The sequence below is a fragment of the Ovis canadensis genome, chromosome 19, assembly GCF_042477335.2.
Source record: "Ovis canadensis isolate MfBH-ARS-UI-01 breed Bighorn chromosome 19, ARS-UI_OviCan_v2, whole genome shotgun sequence".
In the NCBI taxonomy this organism is placed as follows: domain Eukaryota; kingdom Metazoa; phylum Chordata; class Mammalia; order Artiodactyla; family Bovidae; genus Ovis; species Ovis canadensis.
In genome coordinates this window covers 68,806,115-68,833,870 of record NC_091263.1, presented here as the reverse complement: position 1 = coordinate 68,833,870, position 27,756 = coordinate 68,806,115, and the positions used below count along the sequence as shown (strand labels likewise).

At 53.1% G+C, this 27,756-nt stretch overlaps 1 protein-coding gene across 8 annotated transcripts in view; it reads right to left on the bottom strand.

The window, feature by feature from the left end:
* ZDHHC3 (zinc finger DHHC-type palmitoyltransferase 3) overlaps nt 1-27,756 on the bottom strand; it is a 60,072-nt gene that overhangs the window by 8,451 nt on the left and 23,865 nt on the right. For 2 of the 8 annotated variants that reach the window (XM_069560897.1, XM_069560898.1), the window contains exons 3-8: nt 18,726-18,850; nt 12,556-12,652; nt 11,886-11,967; nt 11,686-11,781; nt 8,567-8,697; nt 4,736-6,371 (exon numbers count right to left, since the gene is read on the bottom strand). In XM_069560897.1, the coding sequence (XP_069416998.1) occupies nt 6,213-6,371; nt 8,567-8,697; nt 11,686-11,781; nt 11,886-11,967; nt 12,556-12,652; nt 18,726-18,850 (690 nt within the window). In that variant the 3' untranslated portion in view covers nt 4,736-6,212. Of the gene's footprint in view, nt 1-4,735; nt 6,372-8,566; nt 8,698-11,685; nt 11,782-11,885; nt 11,968-12,555; nt 12,653-18,725; nt 18,851-27,756 lie in introns of those variants that run through there. The other 6 variants (XM_069560893.1, XM_069560894.1, XM_069560900.1 and 3 more) reach the window with 3 other exon arrangements.

Here is a 27,756-nt window from a genome sequence, read left to right as displayed (position 1 = left end):
AAATAAGTAAACAAACAAACAAACAAAAAGATTAAAAAAGAGAAAGGTTGAAGATCTGGACCATCAGGTTCAGAGGAGCCAGTGGGGTTTCTTTTCCCTGGTAGGACTCACTTTTGAGTTCTGTATGGATTTCAAGGTGTCCTGGAGGCAGAGATCTTAAGCTAGAGGGTTGCGGAGGCAGCAGTGATACCCACTTCCCACTCAAGCCAACAGGAATGGTTGGCTGATTCCTGGTAAGGGGGCAACTGGCTAAACCAGCGTTTCTAGCGGGCAGTGTGTGACTTTGGCCTTTTGGGCCTGATCGGCCTGAGTGCCACGTGAGCAGTGATCTGTAAACCAACTGGTCAATGCCCCAGAATGGATGAACCAGGACTATGGCTCCCCAGGAGACGGAGACCAGGCACATGCTCTGTAAGGACTTGGCTGAAGCCCACAGAGGAAGAACAGGAGGTCCCTGCATCTCAGACATAGACAGCTGGAGTTGCTGCAGCCCACGCAAACGTGCCCTCCTTGGAGACAGCCGAACAACCCTCTCCTCATCAGCAGTTTCACATGTGTTTAGTGCAACCCACAATAGGAAATGGGCTTCCTTGGTGGCTCAGTGGTAAAGAATCTGCCTGCCAGTGCAGGGAGACACAAGCTCTATCCCTGGGTTGGGAAGATTCTCTGGAGTAGGAAATGGCAACCCACTCCAGTATTCTTGCCTGGGAAATCCCACAGAGCCTGGTGGGCTGTAGTCCATGGGGTCACAAAGAGTTGTGACGACTGAGTGACTGAACGATGAAACAACAATAGGGAATACTATTCTGTTGCAGCCTACCACACACACACACACACACACACACCAAAGTTTCATAAAAATACATCTTTTACAAGGTGTAAGGCATTATTTTTTGTTTAAAAAATGCTGTTGCAAACCAATAAACTGATCTCGCACACCAACAACTGTGCACATGCTCTGAAAAGCACAGCTTCGCCAGAGCTAACGCTCTCTAGAGCCACAACATGCCAGACCCCATCCTAACATCCACATCCATTCCTCTCTGAATCCTCAGAGCAACCTTGTGAGTTAGATTATCTCAGAGCTAACGCTCTCTAGAGCCACAACAGGCCAGACACCATCCTAACACCCACATCATTCCTCTCTGAATCCTCAGAGCAATCTTGTGAGTTAGATTATCTCCGGGATTTCACAGATGAGCAGAGGCTTAAACAAACTACTGCTTAAGGTCACAGGAAGGAAGTTGAGCCAGACTGGAACCAAAGACAGAGGGCCCAAGGACCCATCACCACACGACCTCAGCTGCAGGAATTCAGGGCATCTTTTACGTCCATGTCAGAGCGTGTATCTTCATCCTAAAGGTTTTTGCAAACATTATCCTGGCGACATTGTTCATAATTCCATGGATCAGCTATTCTGCAACATTGTTCAGAATTCCTTGGATCAGCGTCCTCAGCTCCCACCCATCCTCAGCTCCCACCGGCACAGATGAGGGATCCCTGGGGCTCACTCTGCTTTGCTAGTATAATAGCAAGGCTCAAGTTATCAATAATTTTTTTTTTTAATTGAGTGAGAGGATGGGGGAAATCGAAGTCTTCAGTTTGGGAATGTAGATTTCTTTACTCGCTCAATTGTGTCCAGCTCTTTGCAAACCCATGGGCTGTAGCCCACCAGGCTCCTCTGTCCATAGGATTTTTCTGGCAAGAATACTGAAGTGGGTTGCCATTTCCTTCTCCAGGGGATCTTCCCAGAGATCACATTTGTGTCTCTTGTGTCTCCTGCATTGGCAGGCAAATCCTTTACCTCTGAGCCACCAGGGACGCCTGTAGACTTGTGAATGGGTTATTTTCATTTCACTGTGAATCCATCATCCTCTATTAGGTGATTCTCAGGCAGATATGTATTTAAAAGATGCAAGAAAAGGCCACATGGGAGTTGAGGTCCAGAGACAGAAACCAAAGGCCAGGACATTCTTGTGTCTTCCCCAAGGCTCCCTCACTCACTGGCCACCGCTCCTGCTGGGAGGACCCTGGCACCACACTTTTCCATCTTCTTCTGGGAAGGTTCTTCACCCAAAGGGCCCTCTTGGTGCAGAAACCAGTGGGTCAGATGAGATATGCGGGAAGATCACTGGACAGGTGAATAGTCTGGCTCCCCTTCAAACACTTTCCTTATTTTCTCAGCACTCACTGGCCGGGGGAGGCTGCCGGTTATGACTGAAGAGGGGCTCACAGTGGGCAAAACCCCAGCTAGCACCATGCTGACACCAGCAGCACCCAGGACCACATCATCGGCAGGCCTGTGGGTGACCCCTGTAGCCCCTAAGTGGATTCTCAGACTTGAACACGGGTCACCATCACCTGGAGGACTGTGAGGATCCAGATCGCTGCTCCCCAACCAGTTTCTGATTCAGCAGGTCTGGGGTGGCACCTGGGAATCTGCATCTCTGTTAAGTCCCCAAGGACAGGCAGCTGCTGCTGGTCTGTGGACCACACTTGGAGATGCACTGCCTCAGTATATCCCTCAGCAGGAAGATTCTCAAGAGGGATTCTAGCAAAATCTTCCTCTCTTCAAATATCTTTGTTAACTAAGGGCCCCTTCTAGGTCGGAACCCCTCACTTCTACAGGCTAGGTCACTATGTAGGCTTATGTACTACAAGCTTTGAAGTGAGAAAAACATAAAACCCGTCAGCCTGGCTGAAAGAACCCAGCCCAGCCTTAAGGTCTGGGGTTTCTGTGTGATATCAACCTCACGTAAGTGTTCAATAAACACCGTCTAATTTACCTCATGATGAAGGTGGGTTTTAAAAGCTAGTAAGTCAAGATGTCTCACTTTGCGTTCTTCCATGAAAAAAGTATTACAAAGATGAAATAGTACATGACTAGAAGGAGATGAAGCACATGCATTTCTACCCGCGCCTACCCTGCGCATGATGTCACCAAGCCCATGTAAATACGCAGAGATTTGTTTGCTCCTAAGCTTTTTGCATGTTCAGTCTGGTTGCTATGAAAACGAACCAGAAGTTGACAGGTGGGAAGGAGTCACCAGTCCAACTGATCAAGTCGCCTTCCTCTTTATTTCCCCTTTCCACTCCTCAGAGCCCACATTCTGGAAGACTGTGGCTACTATTGGCTCATTTTCCCACGTGTGTACCATTCGGTGCTGTTGCGACTCTGGCGCCGAAGCAAAAGGCTGGGTTGCTTTTGTGTAGAGATGTCCTTCTTCGTCTGCCATCCTGGGAGACTGAGGAGGGCTTGGGGATGCCTGTTTCTTCCTGCGTGGATGCCAGGCGGAAGCTCAACCACCGTGCTGCAGAGAACAGCTACATTCCTCATCGCTGGCTGCTGCTGCTGCTGTTGCTATAGTCGCTAAGTTGTATCTGACCCCATGGACTGGAGCCCGCCAGGCTCCTCTGTCCATGGGACTTCCCAGGCAAGAATACTGGAATAGGTTGCATGCCCTTCTCCAGGGGATCTTCCCGACCCAGGGATCAAACCTGTGTCTCTTGAGTCTTCTGCACTGGCAGGTGGATTCTGTACCTCTGAGCCACCTGGGAAGCCTCCACTCACTGGGTTCCTGGCAAAACATTCTCCATCTCAACAAGATAAAGTAGGAAGAACACAGGGAGTCTGGGGCTATTTCCTATGTCCTGAGTGCAGCTCTTCACTCTGGCTTGAGAACTCGGGAACATTCATTCTTTCAGCCAAGGGCTTGTAAAAACCCAGAGACAGAATCACATTGGATGTCAGAAGGAGACTCTCTGGGAAAGATTTAGGTGGTACGCTCAGGTGTAAACAGTGAGTTTCTATTTTGAGGACTTGAAAACAAAATTCGATATATCTTTAGCATGATCTACTGTATTCCTTAGAAATTCCATGGGGAGAAGAGCCAATGTGATTCATTTAAAGAAAAAATGTCCTTGAAGATGGGGTATTTTGAGGCCTTCAAATACTTGACAATATTCCCCGAGTCCTACTCTCTCCTCCCTGGCAAAAGGGAGCATAGCAAAAGCACTCTCTCCTCCCAGGGATAGATCCTTGAGGGAACACAGCAGAGTGAGGGCCTTCTAAAATGCTCTAGGGTCATTCAACAACCACATTTCTTTCATCAGTGTAAGGGGTGGGGTTGGTGTGGTGGGGGAAGCACATAGGGAGCAAATGCTAGGGACTAGATTTAAAAACAGCATTGAGAGAAAAAAGCCCAAACCGCAGGCTTGACTATAGCATCAACAGCACAGCAGAGGCAGGTCAAAGCTGACTGACTCAGAAAAGATTGCTAAGAAAAGGGTTCTTTGCCTAAACATCTGAGGGGTGGTGGCAAGCACCTCAAAGCCACATCCCAGGATGTGTGTGGAAGGTCCCAGTCATTTCCTCTGGCTTCACTTTGCTTTTTGGTGGGTGGGCAGAGGGAAAAAAGGTCTCTCTCCCAGGCCCAACTGGAGAAGCAAATTTTGCAGACCTGATGAGTTTTCTTTCTGTTCCAACTGGGAATCCACACGCACCAGGGAAGGTACTCAGGCTGCAGAAAGAGCCAGAGAAGAGAGGCCCAGTGGGGCCAGTTTTTCCGAAAGAGGGCTGTAAACATCCTTTAGAGGTGATGATGCAAAAGGGAGCATGCACAAATGCCCTTTAAAAGCGATGAAAGAAACACCCAAACAGAGCACATTCGTGTTGACCGGACCATTAGCTCCACCCAAGGGGGGACTCCGTGAGAGACGGGGGGCTCAGCCAGAACAGGTTTTGGAAAAATTTTATTGCGTTTGGTTTCCATGTGGAAGCACTGACAGAATTGAAAAGAGGCAGCATGTTCCACTTACTTTTCTGAAAGATCACACAGATAGACGAAATCTCTCCCCACCCCGGGCTGATTTCGTGAACCTCACCCCAAAACCCACCCCAAGCAGATTTAAAAAAAAAAAAAAAAAGGTTTGTGGTGATTATTTAAAAACAATTCCCTGTGTGAGACGGTCCCCTCCCCTCCCCTCACGGTCTTCAGGCCTTCCCTCCTTCGAATTAGACTCAACACACAAGTGTGCAAATGAAAACACTAGTCAGTCTCGGCGCCGCAGGCTTAGGAATCTGCCGGTTCCACTGGACGGGTGGGTGTCTCTCAACTTGGCGATGGTGCCTTTGCATCACGGGCAGCCCACGCAGGTCCACGGACTCCCAGGTTAAAATACAGACGAGACATGGAGATGTGCACATTTATGGGTCTAAAACATCCGAAAGTAAACCGACTGCGGAGATCTACGAAAATGAGGAAGGAGGGGGTCGACGGTGGGGCTGCGACTGGTTCGCTTGGCAGTAACAGTGCTGAACGGACACCGCACTAGGAGGAGAGCGAGGGAGGTGGGACGCCCAGACGGGAAGCAGAGGGAATAAAGGAAACGTATAGCTCGCCTGCAGCCGAGTCGTTTTCTTCTCGTGATTGTGTAAGGCATTTTGAACTGGAAAAACTTCTTTCCTTCACATTCTTCCAAATGATCAGTTGGAATATAACCGGTGATTCGGAATACAAATAAAACCCCTTTCATCTCCATCCCCCCCACCCACCCCCAAAATCATTCTACGCACCCAGAGCCCACAAAGTACAAGGCAGGCAATTGATTCTGTGAATTCAGAGGCAAATCATGTTCACACGGGGCACGAGGCTGCTGTGGTCAAGGACCCTTCTTAGGGCTCCAGCCCTGATCTCGGGCCTCCCAGGCCACAAGGGGTGAGCATCCGTCTTCAGCGAGGTTTTAAGTCCCATCCAGGCACCTGCCACTGCCTCCTGGGCAGTGGGAGGTCACAGGCCCTCTTGGCTCTCTCCTATGGGTCCCCGACCAGGCGTCTGGGCCGGTCCGTCCACGCGTAAGCGTCACGACTCAGTTAGTACAAGGGGGCGTGGCCTGGAGACAGTGGCCTCCACGTTAGTCATGCCAGACAGACAGCAAAGAGGAAACCAGAGGCCAGAGAAGTGATTTTAAATAGGGAAAAAAAGGAAAGCAGCTTCGGTCACTGAAAAATAGAAAGGATGATCTTTTCAAAAATAAAAACCATGAGGAGTTTTTTTTTTTCTCTGCAATGTTCAGCCATTTTACTTGAGACATTAAAAAAAAAGTTTCAGAGTAGTTGTGTTGCTTTTTCGGTTTAGACATTCATGAGAACGGATCGGACGGTGGTGCTGGGATGCGGTTTGTGTCTGAGTGGCAATGCTGCTCAGGGTCCTTCAGACCACATACTGGTACGGGTCTGCCTTCCCTTGGTCTGGCGTGGCAAAGGGGCTAGCCCAGCCTAGAGAGAAGGGGTGGCCAAAAACGGCTTTCATGTTCATCCATTTTGTTTTTTTAGCCCATCTTCTCTCTTCCTTTTTCAATTGTTCTATTCCCTGAAAACAAGAACAATCATACTTTCAGTCAAGCACTTCACTGCTGTGGTTCTGGGGGGAGAGAAATCCATTAGCCTGAGGTGAATGGAGTAAATGCTTCCTTTTTAAAGCGATGAAGCTTATCTACATACTACTCTTTTTTTTCTTCTCTTTCTCTCATAAAAAGTGCTAAAGACAAAAAGGAATCATCATTTTTCCTTTGGGTGGGCACACAGGCACGTCTGTGTAAGTCCCTCCAGGCAGGAAGGGACACGTAAGAAAGTCAGCAGGCCCCGAAGCCGCTGTTCCTGGTCATGCAATCTGGTGTTGTGTTAAGTGAGTCCTGGCCGGGGGGTTTGGGCCCAGCGCCGAGCTGTGTGGGAGCACTCTGAAGGCTGGGGCGCGGGGAGCCTCAGCTCGTGGGGAGCTTGAGTTCGTGAGAGCCAAGGATCGGTTCGTGGGAACTCTGAAGCTGCTATGACCACTTTGCAGACAAAAAAAAAAGGACCAAGTGAAAAGACTGCTCTGGCGCGGTCTGTCCCGCCGGCCGGGGAGGCCAAGGAGCGCCCGGCGTAGGGGGGCTGGCCAGGTGTAGCAGAGGAGGTGAACCAGAGGAAGAGGTCAGCACGGAGGAGGAAGGAGAGGGATTAGTACAGGTTAGAGGGGCTGCACCGGCAGACCGCTCAGCCTCGGCCGCGGCCAAGGCCTTCCTGGGCTCCTCTGGGAACAAATGTGACCCGAGGCAGCCTCAGCAGTTGTCACTGAGCCCACACCACCCCCAGCCAAGTCTCACAGGAAAGACGAGCTGGGGGAGCAGGTCGGTCCCTTCCTGTCCCCTTCTCCAGAAGGAGCTGGCGAGTGGCTAGAGGACAAGGCGGAAGCAGCTTGGCAGGAGCCTGACCGGGGGTCTATCTGGTGGTCTCTGTGAGGTGGAGGAGTGGGGCGGGCCCGAGGGGACAGCCCAGTCCAACTCTGTTCACAGCCTAAGGCGCTGGGACCACACCATACTGGTCAAGGGCGGGACGCCCTTGCCACGCGCGGCAGGCCCTCGACTCCTCTCTCCCTTCCTTTCAGCGCGGCTCCCTTTAGGAATGGCCTTGAGGGGGAAGAACGACGAGGACCAGGGCCATGATTTGCCTCCCGACCCACCTAGGCTGCAGCCTGTGTGGCCTGGTGGCATCCTGACAGCCGGTGGGGCCAGATGGTCACCTCTGGGTTCCCTGCAGGTCTCACAGACAGAAGCTGGTCTGTGCATTGCACAGACACATGGCTGGATGAACCCCATCGGCTACTATTTTTACAGACACTCTTATAATGGTACTAATAGTTATAAAAGAAAAAAAGGTGCTGAGAGGCACGCAACCTTCTAGGCCACCGGGAACTGCCCCAGATCCCAATGATGGTGGCTTGGCAGCCGGCATACCATCCTCCTCTGCACGCTGAGTCTCCACACCCTCAGCGGTGGGGCCACAGCAGCAGTGAAGGCTGAGTCTTCCTATGAGCCTCCAGCTAAGGCTGACTACCCAAGCAGCCAACGTCCCACTGAAGACCCCGAGGTGACTGTTGAGGATGGACTCACAACCTCCCCCCAGAACTCAGACTACCCCTTCCGCCTGGGGCGCTTCACTGAGACCCCAAAGCCAAAGAGGGAACAAATGCCCACATCACAGCCACGGACTGGCCACCAGGAGGCTTCTGGACGCCTTAGGAGGGTTTAGAGGTGGCAGCGGTGGTGCCAGGGGTGGGGGCTCCAGCAGTTTTGAAGCTCCCAGAGAAGGAGTTGTGAACGGGCGGAAGGAGGGGGTAGGCGGGAGGCCGCAGATGGGGACCAGAGCCGGCCTTGCGCCCACTGCTCTGGGGGTCCCCGCTGGGCTGTCTCCTGACCCCACTCTCAGGATCGGATCGGAAAGACGCTCTCACTGGGAAGCTGACCCTGCCTGTGCCATGCGGGGCAGGGCACCCTTTGTCCATCACCCTTCTCCAGGCCCATGGCCGCTAGACAGAAAGGGCACCCCAGTGCCTCGTAGAGTGACACAGAGCTCTGGACAAGACTGAACCTTCATGGGAGGTGGGGGGGGAGGGGAGGGGCTCGTCACAGAGAGGCTGCTGGGCCCCATAACTGTGTGACCTGAGTACCCAGGTCTGACCTGCAGGCAGCCCCCCGCCCCACAACCCCAGCCATGGAGGGAGTGGTGGCAGGCTGCCCCCGTGCTCACCGTCTCATCCGTGCAGATGGAGTGCACCTGGGTCCCGAACATGACGGACGTGAAAATGAGGAAGAGCAGCCCCTCGAAGCAGAGCAGGATGAGGAGGATCACCGTGGTGGGCGGCGAGAAGGAGCTGCACTCTGAAAGAGAGGGGGCACGTGGGGCTCGGGGCTCCGCTCTGCCTCTGGACCCGCAGGACTGGGTTCCTCGCCGGCCTCCAGGGCCCCGCACCAGCCCCCAGCACCATGAGCTCGCACTAACACCCCATCACAGCCCATGCGTCGGGAGTCGCCTGCTTCCTTCTGCCCTTGTCTGATGTCTGCCCCGCCCGCTCCACCCCCAGGCTCCAGAAGGGCAGGGACTTTCTGTTCGGCTTGGTGTTGGCCATCAGCCTTGGAGGGATGCCTGACAACAAAAGAATCTGGGCGAGAGCTTGGGGCGTTCTGAGGTTAGTTTTCCTTTCTGTATTGTGGAACGGTCGAGGGTTTGCGAGAGGAATTCTGCCCGACTCCACCTTGGCCCAGCATGAGCAAGTGGATGCTGCTCCCAGACAGGGGTGCCATGCTTCCTGATCCCCTACAGCTACCCCGGAGCAGTGGCCTGGCCACCATCCTGGCACAGCTGCAAGTACTCTTCTCCTGGGCTGGCCGTGGAACTGCAAGTGGAGTCTGGGGAGGTGGGAAGCAGATCGAGGGAAGGCGGAACTGCCTCCTTACCCTTCTCTGAACATCAGTTCAAGATGCCCTCATCCTGGGGGATTCCTCTTACATGAGCTGGATGCCCCACTGATCCAGGGCTGAACAGAGATGGTATTAACTGCACAGACAGCCTGTACTCTGGGGACTGTCGGGCACCTCCCCTGCCCTGAGATCAGAGGAACTGGGGGCCTCAAGCCACCTCCATCAGGAAATCCACTGATGGAGGAAATCCACCCCATCTGGATGGACCACAGGCAATCCAGGGCGTGCAGGTAAGAGCCTGGGTGGTGGAGTCTTCCAAACAGGGCAGGAGAAGCCCGCTCCGGACTAAGGCCCGAATCACAGGCCCCCTTCTTAGCCACGTGACAGGGTAACTTGCTCAACCTCTGTGAACACCGACTTTTGTCATCTGCAAGGTGTGGGGAGTATCTCTCCTACCCTGCAGGCTTGTTACAAGGTTGAGATAAGGCCCTGCTGACAGTCCCCTGTGCACTAAGTGAGAACACAGAAACAGGGGTCCCAGCCAACTCCACTGCCCCATCAGCGGCCCTCAGTACTCTCAGCACTGCGCACGTCTCTTCCTAAGGGCATGAACTCTACTGCGAGGGCCCCACCCTCACGACCTCTTGTGAAGAAATACCAGAGAGCTTGCTTCTCTCTCTCTCTGCTGGGTGGGGACACATAAGGATAGGGCCATTTGCAAGCTGGGAAAAGGGTCCTCGCAAGGGATAGAACTGACTGGTACCTTGATCTTGGACTTTCCAGACTCCTGAACTGAGAGAACTAATGCTTAAGCCTCCCAGTCTACGGCATCTTTTTGCAGCAGCCTGAGATGACCAGCACGCGTGGGGTTTTTCTTCCCCCAGACGAGGCCAAGCCAGGTGGACCAGCGAGACAGAAGGGGCAGATGCAAGCTAGGAACAGAGGCTAGAAGAATCTCTTAATACCTGGTCAGGAGCTAAAGATCCCTAAGAAGTCAGTACATGCAGGAAGAGCAAGACTCATAAAAAATGATGACACGAAGAAGGGGACCAATCAATGGTAAAAGGGTAGAAATAAGATGTTTCTGCTCAAGGTGTTTGTCTCACAGACTGTGTGTGAAAGAAGGAGCCCGGCAGGCAGCCTCTCCTCAACCCTCCAGCAACCACAGCAGTCTCTCCCTTATCCTTGGTTTTGCTTTCTGCAGTTTCAGTTACCTGCAGTCAGCCTTGGTGCAAAAATATTACCTGGAAAATTCCAGAAATAATAAGTTTTAAAGCGCAAACTCTCCTGAGAAGCATGATGAAATCTCACACCTGGCTCTGTCCACATGAGACGTGAACCACCCCTTTGTCCAGCACGTTCACGCGGCACATGCTACCATTTTGGTGACCAAGTCGACTGCCATGGTATCAGAGTGCCTATGTTCAAGTAACTCTTATGCTACTTAACAACAGCTCCAAAGTGCAAGAGTGATGATGCTAGCCATTCGGATACTCTCTTACTGTGCCTGATTCACAAATTAAACTTTATCATAGGTATGCTGTACTGTGCTTAGTTGCTCAATCATGTCCGACTCTTTGTGACCCCATGGACCACAGACCGCCAGGCTTCTTTGTCCATGGGGATTCTCCAGGCAAGAATACTGGAGTTGGTTGCCATGCACCCCCCACCCCACCCCGAGGGGATCCTCCCAACCCAGGGATCAAATCCAGGTCTCTGCATTACAGGCAGATTCTTTACCATCTGAGCCCCCAGAGAAGCCCAAGAATACTGAGTGGGTGCCCTATCCCTTCTCCAGGGGAACTTCCTGACCCAGGAATCAAATCGGGCTCTCTTGCATTGCAGGCAGATTCTTTACCAGCTGAACTACCCAGGAAGCCCCTATCATAGGCACATCTGTATTAAAAAAAAAAAACACATTGTGTATGTAGGGTTCTGTATTATCGGAGGTGTCAGGCATCCACGGAGCGTCCTGGAAGATGCCTCCTGCAGATAATCGGGGACTACCATACTAAAAATTGTTTTCTTATATCTTATTTTTATTCTTCTTAAAAAATTTCAAATTTTAATTATACATTCAGCATCTATATTTTTCCCCTCAGGATTTATGCAGTCTGGTGATCGGAGTTCCCTCCTCAGCATTTGCATCTTTAAACGAGATACTTCAAAAGCAGAAAGAATTTGTCTACAATCTTAACATACATTGGTGATTAACCAGTTAAAAAAATTATCGCACACAAAAACACCCAAATGAACAAAAACCCCACACATGTCCTAGTCAGAAAGTTAAAAATGGATTTCTGCAAGGTTGGGATGCAATGACCTTCAATTCAAGCTCTTCCCTTAAAGGCATGGGTCTGCTCCTGGGATGCGCTTCCCTGCTGGGGGGCCTGCATTTTTCCTGGGCCCGCTCAGACCCAGGAGGGTCTGTCCAACTCACAACTTTACCTGTGGAACTGACTTTAAGGGGCTGCTTTATTTCATGAAGAGACATTCGGGCCTCTGCTGTTTCTTCCCTGGTCAGTCCATATGCTCGCAGGAGATCTAGTAAAATGAGGTCGGCCCCTGGCACCAGGACAGAGACAGAGAGCCCACCCCCGCTCCGGTCATGCACCCCTCCTGGAGCAGGGGTCCTGGCGTGTACTCACTTGTCCAGTCTTCTTCAAAGCAGTGCAGGAAGTGGAATCCCACCATGATGAGGGCGTGCAAGGAAATGAGAGCTATGTACATCTGCAACAGGAAAGCAGGGCAGACGCCATTGCTGAGAGAACTGCCTGGCCGTGCGGGAGCCCAGGACGCGGTGCTTGCAACCTCCCATGCAGGAACGCTCAGGCCGAGGGCTGAGCAGGGAGGGGCCGGAGAGCCACCTGGTGGTTCCCCGCCGCCAGCCTGCGCCCCCAGGTCTGAGGTGCGTGGCCATTCCCTGGGGGCGGGTGGGGCCTGGGCTGTCCTGGAGGCTCCTGGCCCGCTGCCTCTTCTCACCTGAAGGGTCAGGGCACTGACTGCCTGCGGTCCCTCCAGCCCTCGACGCTAAATGCCCTCCACCTACCTGCAGCTGAGGGAGGGTGGCTGCCTTCTTGGCTACTGAGCTCGACACCAGGCCTGGGAGCCCAGAACACGGCCCTTTGCTTAGAGCTAATCAGCTGGAGGCAGTTTCTAGGCGCTCGAGGGAAGGGCGTGGGAGTGGGCCCGTGTGGAACCAGGGAGAGCTCTGGCAGAAAGGCAGAGGTCTGCGTGGCCAGGCACCGTGCTGCCAACAGCAAGGCAAACGGCGAGTGCTCCCCTCAGGGTGGGGACGGCATTCGGAAGCTGACTTACTGTAAACAGGACGAAGTACTTCTGGTTGTTCTCGCCGACACAGTTATTGACCCAGGGACAGTGGTGGTCCATTTTCCGAATGCACCGCTTGCAGACGCTGAAAGAGCCGCAAGGCAGACCTTGAGGGGGGTTCCCCACGGAGGCAGCAGGGTCAAGGGGACCTAGAACCCACGCTCCAGCACCACTCCTCCCCAGCGGCCCAGCGTTTCACTGCGTGTGTGCTGGAAGGGCCTGGAAGGGACAAGACCCCCGAGGTCACAGTCATTCCAGAAAGGGGAACAGGCGGCGACCCCTGAGGCCTCTTATCTTGTTTCACAAAGAAAAAGGCTGGAACTGACTCGCCTGAGAAGGACACTGCTCCCCTGAGGGAAGAGTGGGCTGAGACTCTGGTTTACTGAGAGGACAGAAGAAAGTAGCAGTTCCAAAAATCTGACAGGACGAGATAGGACAGAGCTACTCCTCATTTCCCCCAGAGGCCAAAACCCCTAAGGGCGGGCCTGATGGAACTTGCCAGAGTGTGGCTGACGAAAGAGAGAGAGAGAGAGAAAGTGAACACTTGAAGAGTTCAGAGTGGAGTCAAGAACCGCGTGTCACGGGGCTGCAGGAAGTCCCCCTCTAAGGACCTTTCAGCTCTAAGATAATATCCACTTAGCCGAAAATAGCAGAAGAGTCATCTGAGCTTAAGTGTTGACCAGAAATCCCACTAATTTGCAAACAGTTATTAACCTGTTGCTGGGATAGTTTTTGGCTTGGGACTGTTCGAAGCTATGATGTTTGATTAAAAAAAATGCCCTCCCCTTCCCTTCTGGACGACACAAGTAACAATCTGAAACAAGAGCACAAAGCTTAAATAAGGGCTCGAAAGCAGCTGAAAGCAGCTATTCCCAAAGCTCAAGTTCAGGAAGAGCCATCTGCCAACAGATGGACTCAAAGAGAACCGTTTCTTTTTCAATTCATTGAAATAGCCTCTGTAACAATTTATCTTGGGGGCATTACGTGTTCAAAACAGTTTGAAATACTGTAAATACAAGCTTGTTATATGTATTTTTGAAAGGCCCTGAGTTCACACCAGCTTTTATTTCCACTAGTTTCCATAACCAACTTTATCTCAGGTTATGACTGAAGTCGGCGGGGGGCTGCAGGAGAGCTGTTCCCGGACTACAGGTCAGGAAGCACAGACTACTCCGAAGGGGTGTGGCCTTTCCAAAGCCCAGCAGGAGCTCTGCTGGCAAGGCAGACCTCTCCCCCCGCCGCCCCCGCCCCAGAGGACACGTAGGGAAAGTGAGGAGAGATACTGGCTCAGACCAGCGGGGGCGTCAAGCTGGTCTCCACCCTCGTTCTTCCCACAGCTTCAGAGGCTCGTGATAACACAGGCCTGTGGGAAATGAGCACACTTCAGAGATGCTAGCCCAGCGCCAGAGTCTCCTTGGGAGCCAGAAAGGCAGCGTAAGAAAAGGATGCATGAAAGGGACAGGGAGAGCAATAAACCGAAGGCCAGGTGCCAGCACCAACACCTGGTCAACCTCTCTGTCTCCAATCTGGATGAATGAATGAATGAGTAGGTTTTCCTTGCTCCCAGTGTACGATCCAGCAAGCCCCGACGAGCAGGCAGCTAAGCTTCCTGCGTCCTGGGCCTCACGCAACACATTCCCACCGTGGAACCAGCCCTGTAGACCATCTTTTCCATGTCCTTCCTCAGCTCTGGGGTTTCTCAACCCCCCCCCCACCCCATCAAGGGAACCCCTGAGGGTGGCTACCTCCCTGCTCTAGGCTCTTGAGCAGCTTCTCTTCCACTCACACTATTTTGTAAAAGGGATTTAAGGTGGGTGCTCCAGGACAGTGTGTGCTCAGTAGAAGAGAGGTGCCAAGGCACCTGGCATCCTCTGAGAGCTGTCAGAGGCATGTGCTCAGCAGCAGAAAGGTGCCAAGGTGCCTCGCATTCTCTGAGAGCTGTCAGAGGCTAAGCGAATCTGTCCTCTGCTCTCCCCTCGCAGCCTCCGTGAAGAGGCCAAGTGTGAATCTGGGAAGATGGGTTTCACCATGGGCGAGTCTCTCTGGGCAGTCAAATCAGAACACGGCTTGTCCTTCCGGGAGCAGGCAGGAGTACAGCCAACCGAGAGCTGCAAACGCTGTCCAGAGTGCCGGTCTCCGAGTTTCTTGCCTATTTGCAGAGACAGGACAGGCCAAGACGCTGCCCCCACTCTGGCTTACAGACTTGTTCAGAAGCGGGGCTCCTGGGTCGAGTGGTGGCGCACATGGGTGGGGAGGTCCATCCACGCAGGAGGCTTGGAGGCTCTCTTCGGAGGCCAACAGACCCATGGCCCATGAACACCTGGTCTGAGCGGCTGTGGGACTGGGGCTGGGAGAGTGCCAGGGGCAAGGCCTGGGGTAGGTCTGCAGGCCGCCAGGTGAAGGATGCTCCAGGCCCTGGGGGAGACTGCCCTCACTTGCCTGGATACTTCATTCCAGGCACCAGCCGTCAGGGGGAGGAGGAAAAAATGTGGGCCTTCCACAGCCCTTGACACCCCACTGACTGGGAACTTACACCCCAGAGCTAGCCTTTTGCCCAGTCCCCAGCGGGCAGGAGGCTCAGTGTCCCTTCCCCCTGACACAGTGGCCACACGGGCTCCCAGAGGGTCCTCTCTCCATGCTCACCTCCTGGTGAAACCCACCACCCCTGGCTCCTCTCCTGCTCCAGCTCTAGCGGCTCCCGTGCGAGACGCTGCGGGCACAGGCACCTCCTAAGCGGGCTATGGCAGTCGCTGAAAGGACCAAGGGTGCTCCCTGGAGGTTATTTTGGGTGCTCCTGACTCCAGGGTCCCCCCAGGTCCCTCCTGGTTTCAGATGAGGGAGGGGGCTTCTCCCCTCCTCCTCCAGGTTCCCTGCCAGTGTCCATCCCCAAAGCACCTCCCCGGAAAGCCTGGAAGAACCGGACAAGCTCACCGGATCCCATGCGCTCAGGTCTCCTGGGGCCCGTGCCTCCTCCTCCAGGGAGACACAGGGGCCCTTCCTTGGCCCTCAGGCTCCAAGAAGTGGCTGAGGGCTTCTGCCCACCCTCCCTACAGCGGCACCCATCAAGCTGTATCTGTCCTGCCTCGCTGGTAAGCTCGTGAGTCAGGGCCGTCTCCCCTTCACCACTATAGCCCAGAGCTATAGCTTAGCTTAGCAAAGGTCAGCAGAGTGAAGGCTCTGACACTACAGATGAGGAGACAGGTTCCACCGCCCCAGGCGGGGACACCACAGCACAGAAAGAGAAAGGAACACAGCTAGTAGGTCCCAAGGGGACCATGCTCTGCGTATAGGCTTTCATCTCACACCTCATTCACTGTAATTAAAATTATAAGCAAAAAAGACATCTCCAGCATTCTGGTCCCAGCTCAGAAACAATCTGGGGTAAGGCCGTGCCCAGGTGGCTTCCCCGGTGGCTCAGATGTAAACAATCTGCCTGCCGAGCAGGAGACCAGGGTTCGATCCCTGGGTTGGGAAGATCCCCTGGAGAAGGGCATGGCTACCCACTCCCATATTCTTGCATAGAGAATTCCCTGGACAGAGGAGCCTGGTGGACTAAAATCCGTGGGGTAGAAAAAAGTCGGACACCGCTGAGTGACTACACAACAACAACAAGTGCTCAAACAGGGCACGGGAAAGACGACACAAGCTGGCAGGGGCCTAAGCAGCCCACAGTGGTCTCAGCCTGTGTGTGTGTGCGTCCATGTGCGTGTGTGTGTTGGGAGGTGGGGAGGAATATGAGGTTTCGCCAAGGTCAGACATCTCCACCTCCTTGTGCAGAAAGAACCTAACACATGGGAGGGGGGTTCATGTTTGGGATCGCATGTACACCCGTGGTGGATTCATGTCAATGTATGGCAAAACCAATACAGTATTGTAAAGTAAAATAAAGTAAAAATAAAAATTAAAAAAAAAAGAACCTAACACATAAGCCTAAGGCCCTGACCATCGTGTCAGCACGGCCTGCCCACCCTGAGGACTTCCACATGCTTCTGTGGCCCTCGATGTCAAGAAGAAAGCAGCCTGGTTGGAAGAAAGACCCACTCACAGACCACCAGGCTGGAAGGAACACCCACAAGCCAATGTCAGGGAATATGCGTGGCACCCATCAGAGCTGAGGGCAAAGAGATGGTTTCAAATTCCACAGACTCTTCCGGGAGAGAAGAAGCAGAGATCTGGGCACAAACAGTGGCCCCTTCACCCGAGCAGGAGGACTGATGCCCACTCTCTCCAGCAGGGCAACAGGCCCCTTGGCTCTACCAGCCACAAGCCCAGCTCTGGTGTGCTGGGGACTCCGCTCACCCAAAACCGTGGGTGCCTAGACGGCCCGGGCCACCGCGAGCCATCGCCAAGGAATGGCTGCCAGCACACATTTCCCGAGACAGCAACAGGCCACGCACAGGCGCTGTCACTCGAGTTTCTCTGAGTTTGAGTTTGTTTACTAGCACCCAAGAATACCTCCCTCGGACCATCCTGCGGAGGAAGTGAGGAGGAGGCGGAGAGGAAATGCCCGGCGGTGGGGAGGAGACAGGAGAGGACCACTGTGGTTGCCCGAGTGCTTTCTACAAAGCTCACCCTTCCCTGTTTCTGGTCCAGCCTGTGTAAACCCAGCGCATCCCCAACGCTCACACATTCTTCCACTAACAGACAGATATTCATATTGAATCCTCACGAGCTAGGAGGAACAACCCTTTTTATAAAGGAGAGAGCAGAGGCCCTGAGAGATGGTCCCCGGTGTGACCGGGACAGCACTGGCCTTCCAGTGCTGACCTGAGCATCGCTCCACCACACCGGGATACCCCGAGGAACCACGGCACCTGGGAGGTGAAGGCAGCTGGCTTCCCAAGCCTCAGGGGTAAGGCTAGATGGGTGCCTCCCTCTTTGAATTAGTTTCTAATATAGATCTCAGAAACAAGCTGACCCAGGGACAGAAGACCCCACGGAAGACAGCAATTCCCGTGGCCTCTGCCCACCTCGGCCCGTACCCTTGAGAAGTAGCAAGTAGCTGAGGAGGGCTTCAGCTTGCTCTCTCAGACAGACGGAAAGACAGCCAGCCTTAATTCCTCATCCGGGGAGACTCGGTGCTATGGCGAAGCCATCTCTGGGGGTGACCACGGGAACGACGATGATGACATGGGGTGGGCTGAGGTGCCCGGGACATAGCAGCTGTTGGGAGCCAACCATGGCACCCAGATGTGGAGACTGACTGCTTATCTCCGAGAGGTGGGCAGCGCAGCCCACACAGAAAAGCCACCTTTCAGCCGCTCGGACCTCTCACAAAGCCCAGATGCTTCCACAGCATCAGGCCGACGATACCTTCTGACACTCAGAGGCAGTTCATTCCTCTGCAGCCCCTCTCCAGCCCCAACACACTCATGTGAAAAAGGGACCAAGTAACACGCTTGTATTTCTGTAATTCAGCATTAAAGTTCTCTTGTCATGATGAAGCGCAATATTTACCTACAAGTTTATTTTTTTTTGGCACAGAAAACTCAAAAGAACAAAGAAATCTGAAAACCAAAAGGGAAAAATCACTGCACATAAAATGGGGAAATGGCTTTTTTGGCTGAATTCTACAATGGTCAGACCTCTAGAAGTTTTGTTTTTAAGAAAAGTTGTTCTTTTCCTTCAAGGATAACCCCTTCGTTTCTCTCTGGCCATCCACGTTAGCACGACCCACCCACCCTGAGGACGCCCATGGGCTTCCATGGTCCTCAATGCCAGGAAGAAAGCAGGTGAAATCTCCAATTTCTGTGAAACTGGACCTGCCCCTCAAGGACATCAGGCACTAGACATGCCCAGAATGACTTTCTACAGCTTTGTCTCGAGCACCCTTCACACAGTAATAAAGCTGTGAGGCAGGAAGGGCAGAAATCCACTCAGTTTCAGACATGGACACGGAGCGGAGAAGGGCGAGGGCCTGGGTGGGGCTCTCCAGCCAGCGTGGCAAAGCCGACTCGTGTGATAGGTGTCCTGGGCCCAGACCCAACACCCTTTCCCATCCCTGCCCGCCTGTGGAGGCGGGAGGGAGAGCTGCAGCGGTCACTGCGTGCCCAGAGCAGGGTGCGTTCAGAAGTCCTGCGGGTGATGGCGCCCGTCGGGGAGTGTGGAGGGCTGAGGCGGGGGCAGGGGCGAGCAGGGCCCAGGTGGGCACAGCGTACCTGCAGTGGTGGGCTCGGTCAGGCTTGATGCTGCAGCACTTGGGGCACTTGTACACCACCTGCCCGGGCTTCAGCTGCAAACTCTCGATGAATTCCTTAGTGGCATTTCCTTTGGGGACTGCCCCCTGTAAGGAAGAGAGACGTCGGGGTCAGGCTAGGGATGCCCTCGGTTGCGACATACCACAGAGGCGGCCATCATTCCAAAGTAGCAGCTCCACGCACGAGGACAGGACATCTTCATGCCAACAACATGGGGATTCCGTTCAGAGTTATGCCAACACCAACGATAAGAATTTACCTTGGGAAAATTACCCTAGGAAAAGTGAGTAATTGTCCACACCGCACAGTTACATCGCTTCTGATGACCTTTTTATTTCCATGCTACAAAAATTGTTTTCACTGAATGTATCCTCTCCTATGTACCAGTAAATATTTCACTGAGGATCTGACTTACTAACTACTATTTTGGCCTACATTAGATTTCCCAGGGACTGCTTCAGTTCTTGTGAATGTTCACTGGGGATTATCATATCAAACAGTCCAGTTCACCCAGGTCAAAATTCACAGCTCTGAATGTTACTGGGTTCTGCTTAAAATGGAATCAAGGGTTATTTTCTTTTTTACCAGGACTGTTGTCATGGACTGGTAATCTGTGTTTTCTCCTTATGAATCCATAAGCAACTGTGAACCACTGCCCTCAAATATTCAACGTGCTCTCCACACCAAGATGCTGAAAAGCAGCTGTGACCCAGGAAAATGATCAGCTCTGGGGTGGGGGGGAGGCTAGGGGTGGAATGGAGTAGGGTGAGGGTGGAGCATACAAAGGGGCTAACCTTTGTAGTTTTGTTTTTTTTTTTTACGAAGCTGGGAGGTGAACACATGAATGGTCATCATATTATCCTTGATACCCTTCTGACTGTCTCAAGTAGTTCATTATAATTTTTTCTAAAAGTTCAAAAGAGAAGTAAAAAAAAAATCTGGTCTGCAGAATACAGATACCAGAAGAACAGACACCAGAAGAACTCATCACAGAAATTTTAAAAGCAAACAAACTTTGGTAGGCAAGGATTACCTGGTACATATAAGGTTATTTAGGACATAGTTGGGCGGACTTCCCTGGTGGCTCACAGTGAAAGAATCCACCTGCAATTCAGGAGACCCAGGTTCAATCCCTGGGTCAGGAATAGCCCCTGCAGAAAGGAATGGCAACCCACTCCAGTATTCTTGCCTGGAGAATTCCATGGACAGAGGAGCCTGGCGGGCTACGGTCCACGGGGTCACAAAGAGTTGGACATGAATGCGCGACCAACAGCTGACATCACGTACGCCGTGAAAGTGCACCGTCATTGACACAGGAAACACCTATGGCAGACTGTTACAGGGGAAAGCAGATCCTCAAACAGCACGCAGACTACAAGCCCATTGTGGTGAAGATCACACGTACACAGATACGGACGCACATGTGCGTGTCAAGTATTAATGGTTATCTCATGTAGTAAAATCACAGTAATTTTTAATTAACTTATATTTCTTAAATATTCCAGTATGAACATGTGGCTTCTACAATAAGGAAAAAAAAACTCATTTGAAAAACCAGGAAAAACAGATACTCAGGAAGGAGCTATCCAGAGCAGGAGGATGGGCAACTTTCCTGGATTTTGCAACCGAGGTGCTGTGACGTGTCTCATCCCGAGACAGCTGAGGGTCCCCGTTAAGGCACCAGTGGAGCATCAGGGTCTGGAAGTCTTCAGAGGCAAACCAGGGCCCAGACCACCCTGATGGACTTTGAAAGGGGCCTGGGAAGGGCGCTGACCCAGGAAGAAGGGTTGCAGGAAAGTCCAGAGGGCTGCATGTTAAATTCTCTTTAATGTAAAAAAGCAAGTGAGTTTGGGCAACCACGTGACCTTTCACGGATTCTGAAGCCAAAGAACCACATCTGGAAGTCACTGTCGTCACGCGTACAAGGGAAAAGCACTAAGAACACCGTCTCCCCAAGGAGATGAGGCAATGGGGCGGGTTTCCTAAATGGAAGTTGCTCTTGGTTTCTTCCCTAGGTCCTGTGTTTCAGGTCCCTGCCACCAGAATTTGCTGTAAACCTCAGGAGACCCCTCTCCCCCCATAACGGCTACAAGAGCTTTACAACACCAAGGGCAACCGGAGCTGTCTTTTGGTCTTCTCATTCCCACCTGCTATTCCAGACCCCAGCCAGAGACACTTCGATTCAAGACCACAGTCTTTTTTTCCAAAAGTTTCCCCTCCATGAAACTCCCTCTTGCACACATCTGCTTGGAGGCACACTCCCATCCAGGCGAGACCCCACCCACCCAGGAAGCCCCCCTCGCAGAGCTAGAGACAAGCCGGACCAGTCCCTGAGCTGAGGGATCCGTCCTTCCTCCCTTTCTCTGTCCTTCTTTTTTTTAAAAAAAAAACAAAAAAAACCAGGCTCTCCTGGGCTCATCTCCACAGATTTCAGAATGTACTAGTTCACAGTAAGGAAGTTTGTTCCATTTGATTCTTGATAAGACGACACGGAGTTGGAAGGCCCACCGAGACATTTCTGCCGGTGACTGCACGGTTGTCGCACTTGCATGAAGAGAAACACTCTCTACGTCCACCCACCACTTATATCTCACAGGGATGGCTCAAAGCTTCCACGTTACCGCACCCCGGCCGAGCAAAACTGACTCATCTTTTCCTCATTTCCAAAGTAATACTTGTTCAAAACTTTTAAAAATGCAGAGAGAAGAGAATTTTAAAATGGGGAAAGCCCACCCCTCTGATTCTATCATCCAAAGATGAGTACTATTAACATTTTCGATACAGTCTTCCAGTCTTTTCTCCTTGTACACAGTAAGCTGCGTGTGCTAAGTCGCTTCGGTCGTGTCTGACTCTGCCACCCCATGGATGGTAGCCCACCAGGCTCCTCTGTTTCATGGGATGTCATAGGCAAGAATACTGGAGTGGGTTGTTCTGGCCTCCTCCAGGGGATCTTCCCAACCCAGGGATCGAACCCGTGTCTCTTATGCCTCCTGCATTGGCAGGTGGGTTCTTTACTACTCGTGCCACCTGGGAAGCCCACATAGTAAGCTACAAACACTTTTTAAAAAAATCTATACACCCATAAAAAATGCTCATAAGCTTCTAAAACCGATTTCACCCTGCAGTGGAATCCATTTGAATCTGGGGGCAGGAGGCATGATATGCTCCTATCATCCATTCCCTTCAGTGGCTAGCCCAAACTTCCAGTACCTTTCTCAACCCCTACTCACTCCCCTGTCCATGTCAGAGGAAACTGAGGCTGCTGAAGTAACCCCCTCCAGACTCCTCCTCTCCCTACCCCGATCCCTGGACACCCAGGGCTCATCCGTCTACCTCGGAGCTTTCCCTTCTCTGAGCTTAGAGGAGATTCCAGGCTTTCCCCGTCACAGCTAAGGTTCTCCGAGGTTGCGTGCGCTCTGCTCACCCCGACTCCGTTTCACGCTGGCCCCTACTGCCTCCGTAACAGGGAACCACCCTCATCAGGTCGATGAGAACTCCCTGTGGCCAAGTCCAAACGCCAGTCCTCCGCCCTCTCTTACCGGTCCCTCGCCTATTACCCTCCTGCGGCTGCTCCACACCCTCGGGGTCTCCACCCAACCTGGACCTGGGTGTTTCTCGGGGCTCCACCAGCTGCCCTCATTCCCGTTCATCCTGCACTCCCCAGACAACCTTCCCCCGCCACCAGCTCCAACTCGGACTTCTTTCGCAGCTGAACGTGTTTCTACCTGGTTGTTCAAAAGCATTCAGACAAAATAATCCAACCCCTTCCCCTCCTCCCAATTCAACCTGCTAGAACTGACCCCACCCCTTGCTCCCCAAACTCTCCTTCCTATTCTCTGCCCACCCCCCCGCCCCAGCCCATGGGACACCCATCTGCCTGGTCACTGGGGGTAGACGCCCACTAGTCATCTTCAATTCTCCTAACCCTCCGCCCCACACTCCCACCTACTCCACTGAGTTAACGTGCGCCTGTATTATGCCCCGACTCCAATATCCTCCCCTCCACGCCATGCTCATGGCCTCAGTTGAGCCCCATCACCGTGCGTCCCAGATACTAGAGTCCCCAGGTCTGCCTGCGTCCAGGCTCTCCCTTGCATCTGGCAGCCTCACCTCTATGCCTCCCCCTAACTGTTTTCCAGAGGCAACTTTCTAAAATGTGAATCTGATCATGTTATTCCCTTTGCCTAAAAAAAGCCTTCCCTGGCTCCCCAGAGCCCTCACGTGGTACAGAGTCCAAGCTCCTGGGAGGTGCCCAGGTAAGGTCACTGAGACGCAGCCCTGAACCACGCCTTCAGTGTCATCTCTCTCCCGAGAGCCCCACCCCCCGGACGCTGGAGCTCTGAGCTCTGCAAGTCTCCCTCCTGTGCCCTCAGGGACCCACACCGGCACCTCCCCTCCGGTCTCAGGCTTGTCCCCGCCTCCTGCTGTGCATCAGATGCTCAGTCGTGTCCGACTCTTTGCGACCCCATGGACTACAGCCCACCAGGCTGCTCTGTCCATGGAACCCTCCAAGCAAGAACACGAGTGGATTGCTATTTCCTTTCCAGGGGATCTTCCGGATTCAGGGGTCAAACCTGCGTCTCCTGATTTGGCAGACAGGATTCGTTACCACCTGAGCCACAAAGGAAGCGCTGGGCCTGCACCAAGCCTGGACCACATCCTCTGCCTTCTAATGGCCCCAGGCTACACCCGAGACAGAGCCCTCACTTGGCCTTTGTGCTACCACAGTTTCTCTTCATCTCATAACACCTATCATTTAATTATGCACTGATCTCGTCTACAGGACTGTAAATTCCTGGAGGACAGAGACGATGTCTGTAATCTGCAGCCCAATGAATTGCCCAGGGCCTAGCAGGGAGGAGTCGTCAATAAATCCAAGCCGGGTTAATAGTGATGGCCTAACAGACATTTATTGATTGCTTCTATGCCAGGCACACTTCCAAGGGCTCCTTCACTGCACACTGTCAATTAATTCTGACAATAAACCTATGAGAGAAGAGTATGCTAGTCCTCATATTATAGGTGAGGTAACTAAGGCAGGCAGGTTCTTCATCACTAGGGCCACCCTGGAAGCCCTCTCCTTACAGTGGCTTCTCTTAGTGCGGCGCACAGGCTCTGTGGCGTGCAGGCTCAGCAGCTGTGGTGCCCAGGCTTAGCTGCCTCGAGGCATGTGGGGGGTCTTCTCCAAGCAGGGATCGAACCCATATCCCTGGCATTGGCAGGCAGATTCTTAACCACTGGACCCCCAGGGAAGCCACCCAGAACTACATTTTAAATGGAATCCTTCAGGATTCCTGAGGATTCCAGCATTCCCAGGATGAGTACTTATAACAGGAAAAGGACGGGTGGTGAAATCGGGATGGGGCAGGGAGAGAGAAGGAGCCGAGGTAAGAGCTGGAGTCCGGGCTGTCTTCAAGGGGTGGCCTCCTCCGGGCCAGTGGTGCCACTCCAGACTTCTCTATGTCTGAAGTGCTTTAGGAACACAGAGAGCTCCTCTGAGGACATCACTCAAACACCAGTCTGCCGTGTGCCCCACACCCCACCCCTCCAGGCAGCACCCTCTCACCCCACTGCTCAAAGGGGAGCTCCGCATCCGGGTCCGTCCTTCCTTCCCTTTTCTGTTCAAGCTCTCTGTGGACCTGTTTACAACTACGTTGGAGTAAGTGACTGCTACACGGTCCAGAAAGCTGCAGTGGTTGCGACCTGTTCTGATGCTACATTTGGAATAGGAACATCAGAGCTCAAAGTAGTACCAGCAACTGCAGGAGACTATAGGAGGGGTTTTGTTTTGTTTTCTTTTCTTTTACTAGTAATACTAACAAACCAAAATGATACACAATGCATACGTTGTTATACACTGTTTACCCCTTAGGACACAAGTTTTTCTGACCAATATACATTATGTATACGTTATAATACATTGTTTATAACCTCTGGGCATAAAATTTTCTGAAAAATTATACACATGAACTGACCTACAAAACATTACAGCCCTATAGGAAACTCCTTAGAATCCTGAAGCGATGTCTTTCTCAAACCAGACCCTGCCTGCAGTGTTAATAAGGAGCCCCTAGTGTCTGCTTTCAGGGTGAGATCTGGGCTTTCAGCTCCGCCCCTTGGAACCTGGCGTGCGGGTGTCCCGGGGCTCTGCAGCCCACCTGTCTCTCTTTTGCATGAGGTGTCACCCGCTGGGACTGGGGACAGGCAGGAGGCAGCATGCGGAGCCTGAGACGGGGCAGGTCGGCAGGACATGCTCTGAGCTGCTCCCCTTACTGCTGTGGGTATTTATCGACAGAGGCTTTATTACGTGTTTGCCCAGTTTTCTTCGGGGCCAACAGCAAGACAAACCTCTGAGAAGCTGGCTGGTGTCTGGGATATGACAACTCTGGCTCTCATGCGTTTGGGGTTGGAAGCCGAGCAACAGGCCCTTGAGGCTCATTCTCTCCTGTGTCTGACTGCCAGGGGCCAGGCTGAGGAAGACCTTGGAGGGGGCACCATGGAGGGGTTAAAGAACAGACGCGTGTGAGGGTAGCAGGAATGCCAGGGTGGAAGCCTCCTCTCCCTCCCGCCTGACACCCAACGCCCTCTATTCATAGAAACCAGTAACCTCCCTCCACACTCTAGGCTCTGACCCTCAATCGCCACCAGCCCCAGACCTGGCTACCTACTGCCCACCTGGTGCCCCTGCTTACACATAATAGACCTGCAGTTTGGCCAGAACAGAAGCCTTGATTTCTCCTCCAAAATCTGATCTCCCCAGGCTCTCCCATCCAACAAGCGGCACCAGCAGATCTCCTAGCTGCTCCCGCCAAGACTCTGGAAGGCACCCTCCCTGATCCCTCACGCCTTCTGCCACTCTGGCGGTTCTCAGATCTGGCTGAATAGGAGGGACACCTGGGAGCTTTAAAGCACCTCAATCCCAGGGCCCCACCTCAGACCAATCAGAGTGGAATCTCTGGGGGCAGGCCCATGGCATCAGTACTTTTCAAAAGCTGCCCAAGGGGATTCTAACGTGCGGGCAAACCCGAGCATTGATGGTTTCAAACATATTCGGAGTCCAGCAGCTTCTCCTCCCCACACCTCACCGCTTCCACCTTGGTCTGAGCCGCCACCACGTCCAGCCTGGCCCACTGCCGCAGCTCTCACCTTCCTGCTTCTCCCGGCTCCACCTCAGTCCCCCCTATCGCAAGCCAGGCAGCACCCTTTTCAAAACCAGGTCACATCATGCCTCTCAGATGGCTTCTCACTCAACTGACAAGAGAGACCAAGGTTCTCACGAGGCCACAGGCCCTACCCGGCCTGGCTTCCGCAGCCCTCCCCGCCTCTTCCAGCCCCTCTCAGCCCCACTCACCATGCTCTGGTCAGCCTGGTGTGAGTCCTGTTTCTCAAACATGCCAACCACGCTCCTGTCTCTGGGCCTCTGTATCTGTCCTCTGTCTGCAGGGTGCTGCCTCTGAGCACTGCTTCATATCTTTCAGGCCTCAGGGGTCCTTCTCAGATCACCTTCCTCCAAACGGTCTGGCTTCACTCCAGAAAGTCACCCACCAGAGCCCCTGGATCTTTAAAAGCCCCTTTCGCTCCCTGGAATTGCCTTGTTCCTTCGCTTGTTCTTCACTGCCCGACGCCCTAGGCCGGGAGCTGGGCAGGAGGGCAGGGATCGCGGTGTGCCTTGCTCACAGCTGAACTGGCTGCTCAGGACCCTGAATATGGTAGGCACCCAATACACACTGGCATTCATTTGACCCCAGCCCGCAGCGCCCGCTCACTGCTGCTGGGGTGATCCTTGTACAGCGACAACCTGATCTCATCACTCCTGCGTTTAAAATCCTCAGTGCCTCTTGACGGCCCCCATTATCCCACTCCTACCCCACTTCTTTGGCACTCTGGTCACGTGACCAACCCAAGTCCATCCTCCTGGGTTCTCTTCACTCCAGACGACCACACCCCAACACTCGTGTGTCTCTCTGCACGCTGCTCCCTGTGCCTGGAACACTCACAGTGTCTTCCTGCCCGCCCCCCCACCACCTTCCCTGCCCCTGTCCACTGTTCTGATCAGAGCTGGCCTGGGCAGCACCTCCTCCAGGCAGCCCCCCTTCCTAGGCTGGTGATTTCTTTCACACCTACTCGTGCTTCCTTTGCCGCAGCCTTCATCACACAGGGTGGACCTCGCCTGCCAGGGCACCATGAGGGAAGAAAGCGTGCCTGGGGCCCAGCAGATACCAGAATTATAAGCTGAGACAAATAACGTCTTTCAGCCTTGCAAGGGCACCGGAAAACCTTATGAAAGAGCCCGTAAGTTGCTTCCAGTATGCTGCTGGGAAAATCGTTCGTACCCTTGTGTTTGGGGCACTCATAACCTTATACTTCGTTTCCTTCGGGTGACAAGTGTTCTAAGAATCCCACAAGCAGTGCTAACACCGGGTCAACAGGCCCCTGCCTGCCAGTGTGTGCCATCTCCACAGGCGCATGTGTGAGCAGAGATGCCATCTGGGCTGGGCACTGACTTGTGATCGAGCCCGGCAAACAGCTTTCCCCAGGGACAGATTAATGATCCAGCCCCCCAACCCCGACCACCACCCCCCACCCCAAACCAGCAGGAAGTGGAGCTCTTCGGGAAGTGGACTAGTTCAGGACCCAGCATTTTGACCGTGCCTTCCTCAGGACTCAGAGAATCGAGGTCTGTGCAGCCAGGGCCACTGCCATTCAGAGAGCTTTCCCTTTCCTAATTTAAACACACCGGTCCCTCATACTGAGACAATTAAGCCACAGGAGGTCTTTATCAAATAACGCACTCTCTTGCTTTTCCCATACACAGTAATGAGCAGGAATGGAGGATTTAATACCAGGGTAGGCAACACTCAATAGCCACTTGCACAGCTTGGTATATTTAGCTAAGTCCTTGGCCAGAAAACCATGGCTTTGCCCACAGATATGTACTGAGAGATGCCTGCCACGGCCTGAAACCGGCCTGTCCAGCTTTTCAGGAAAAGAC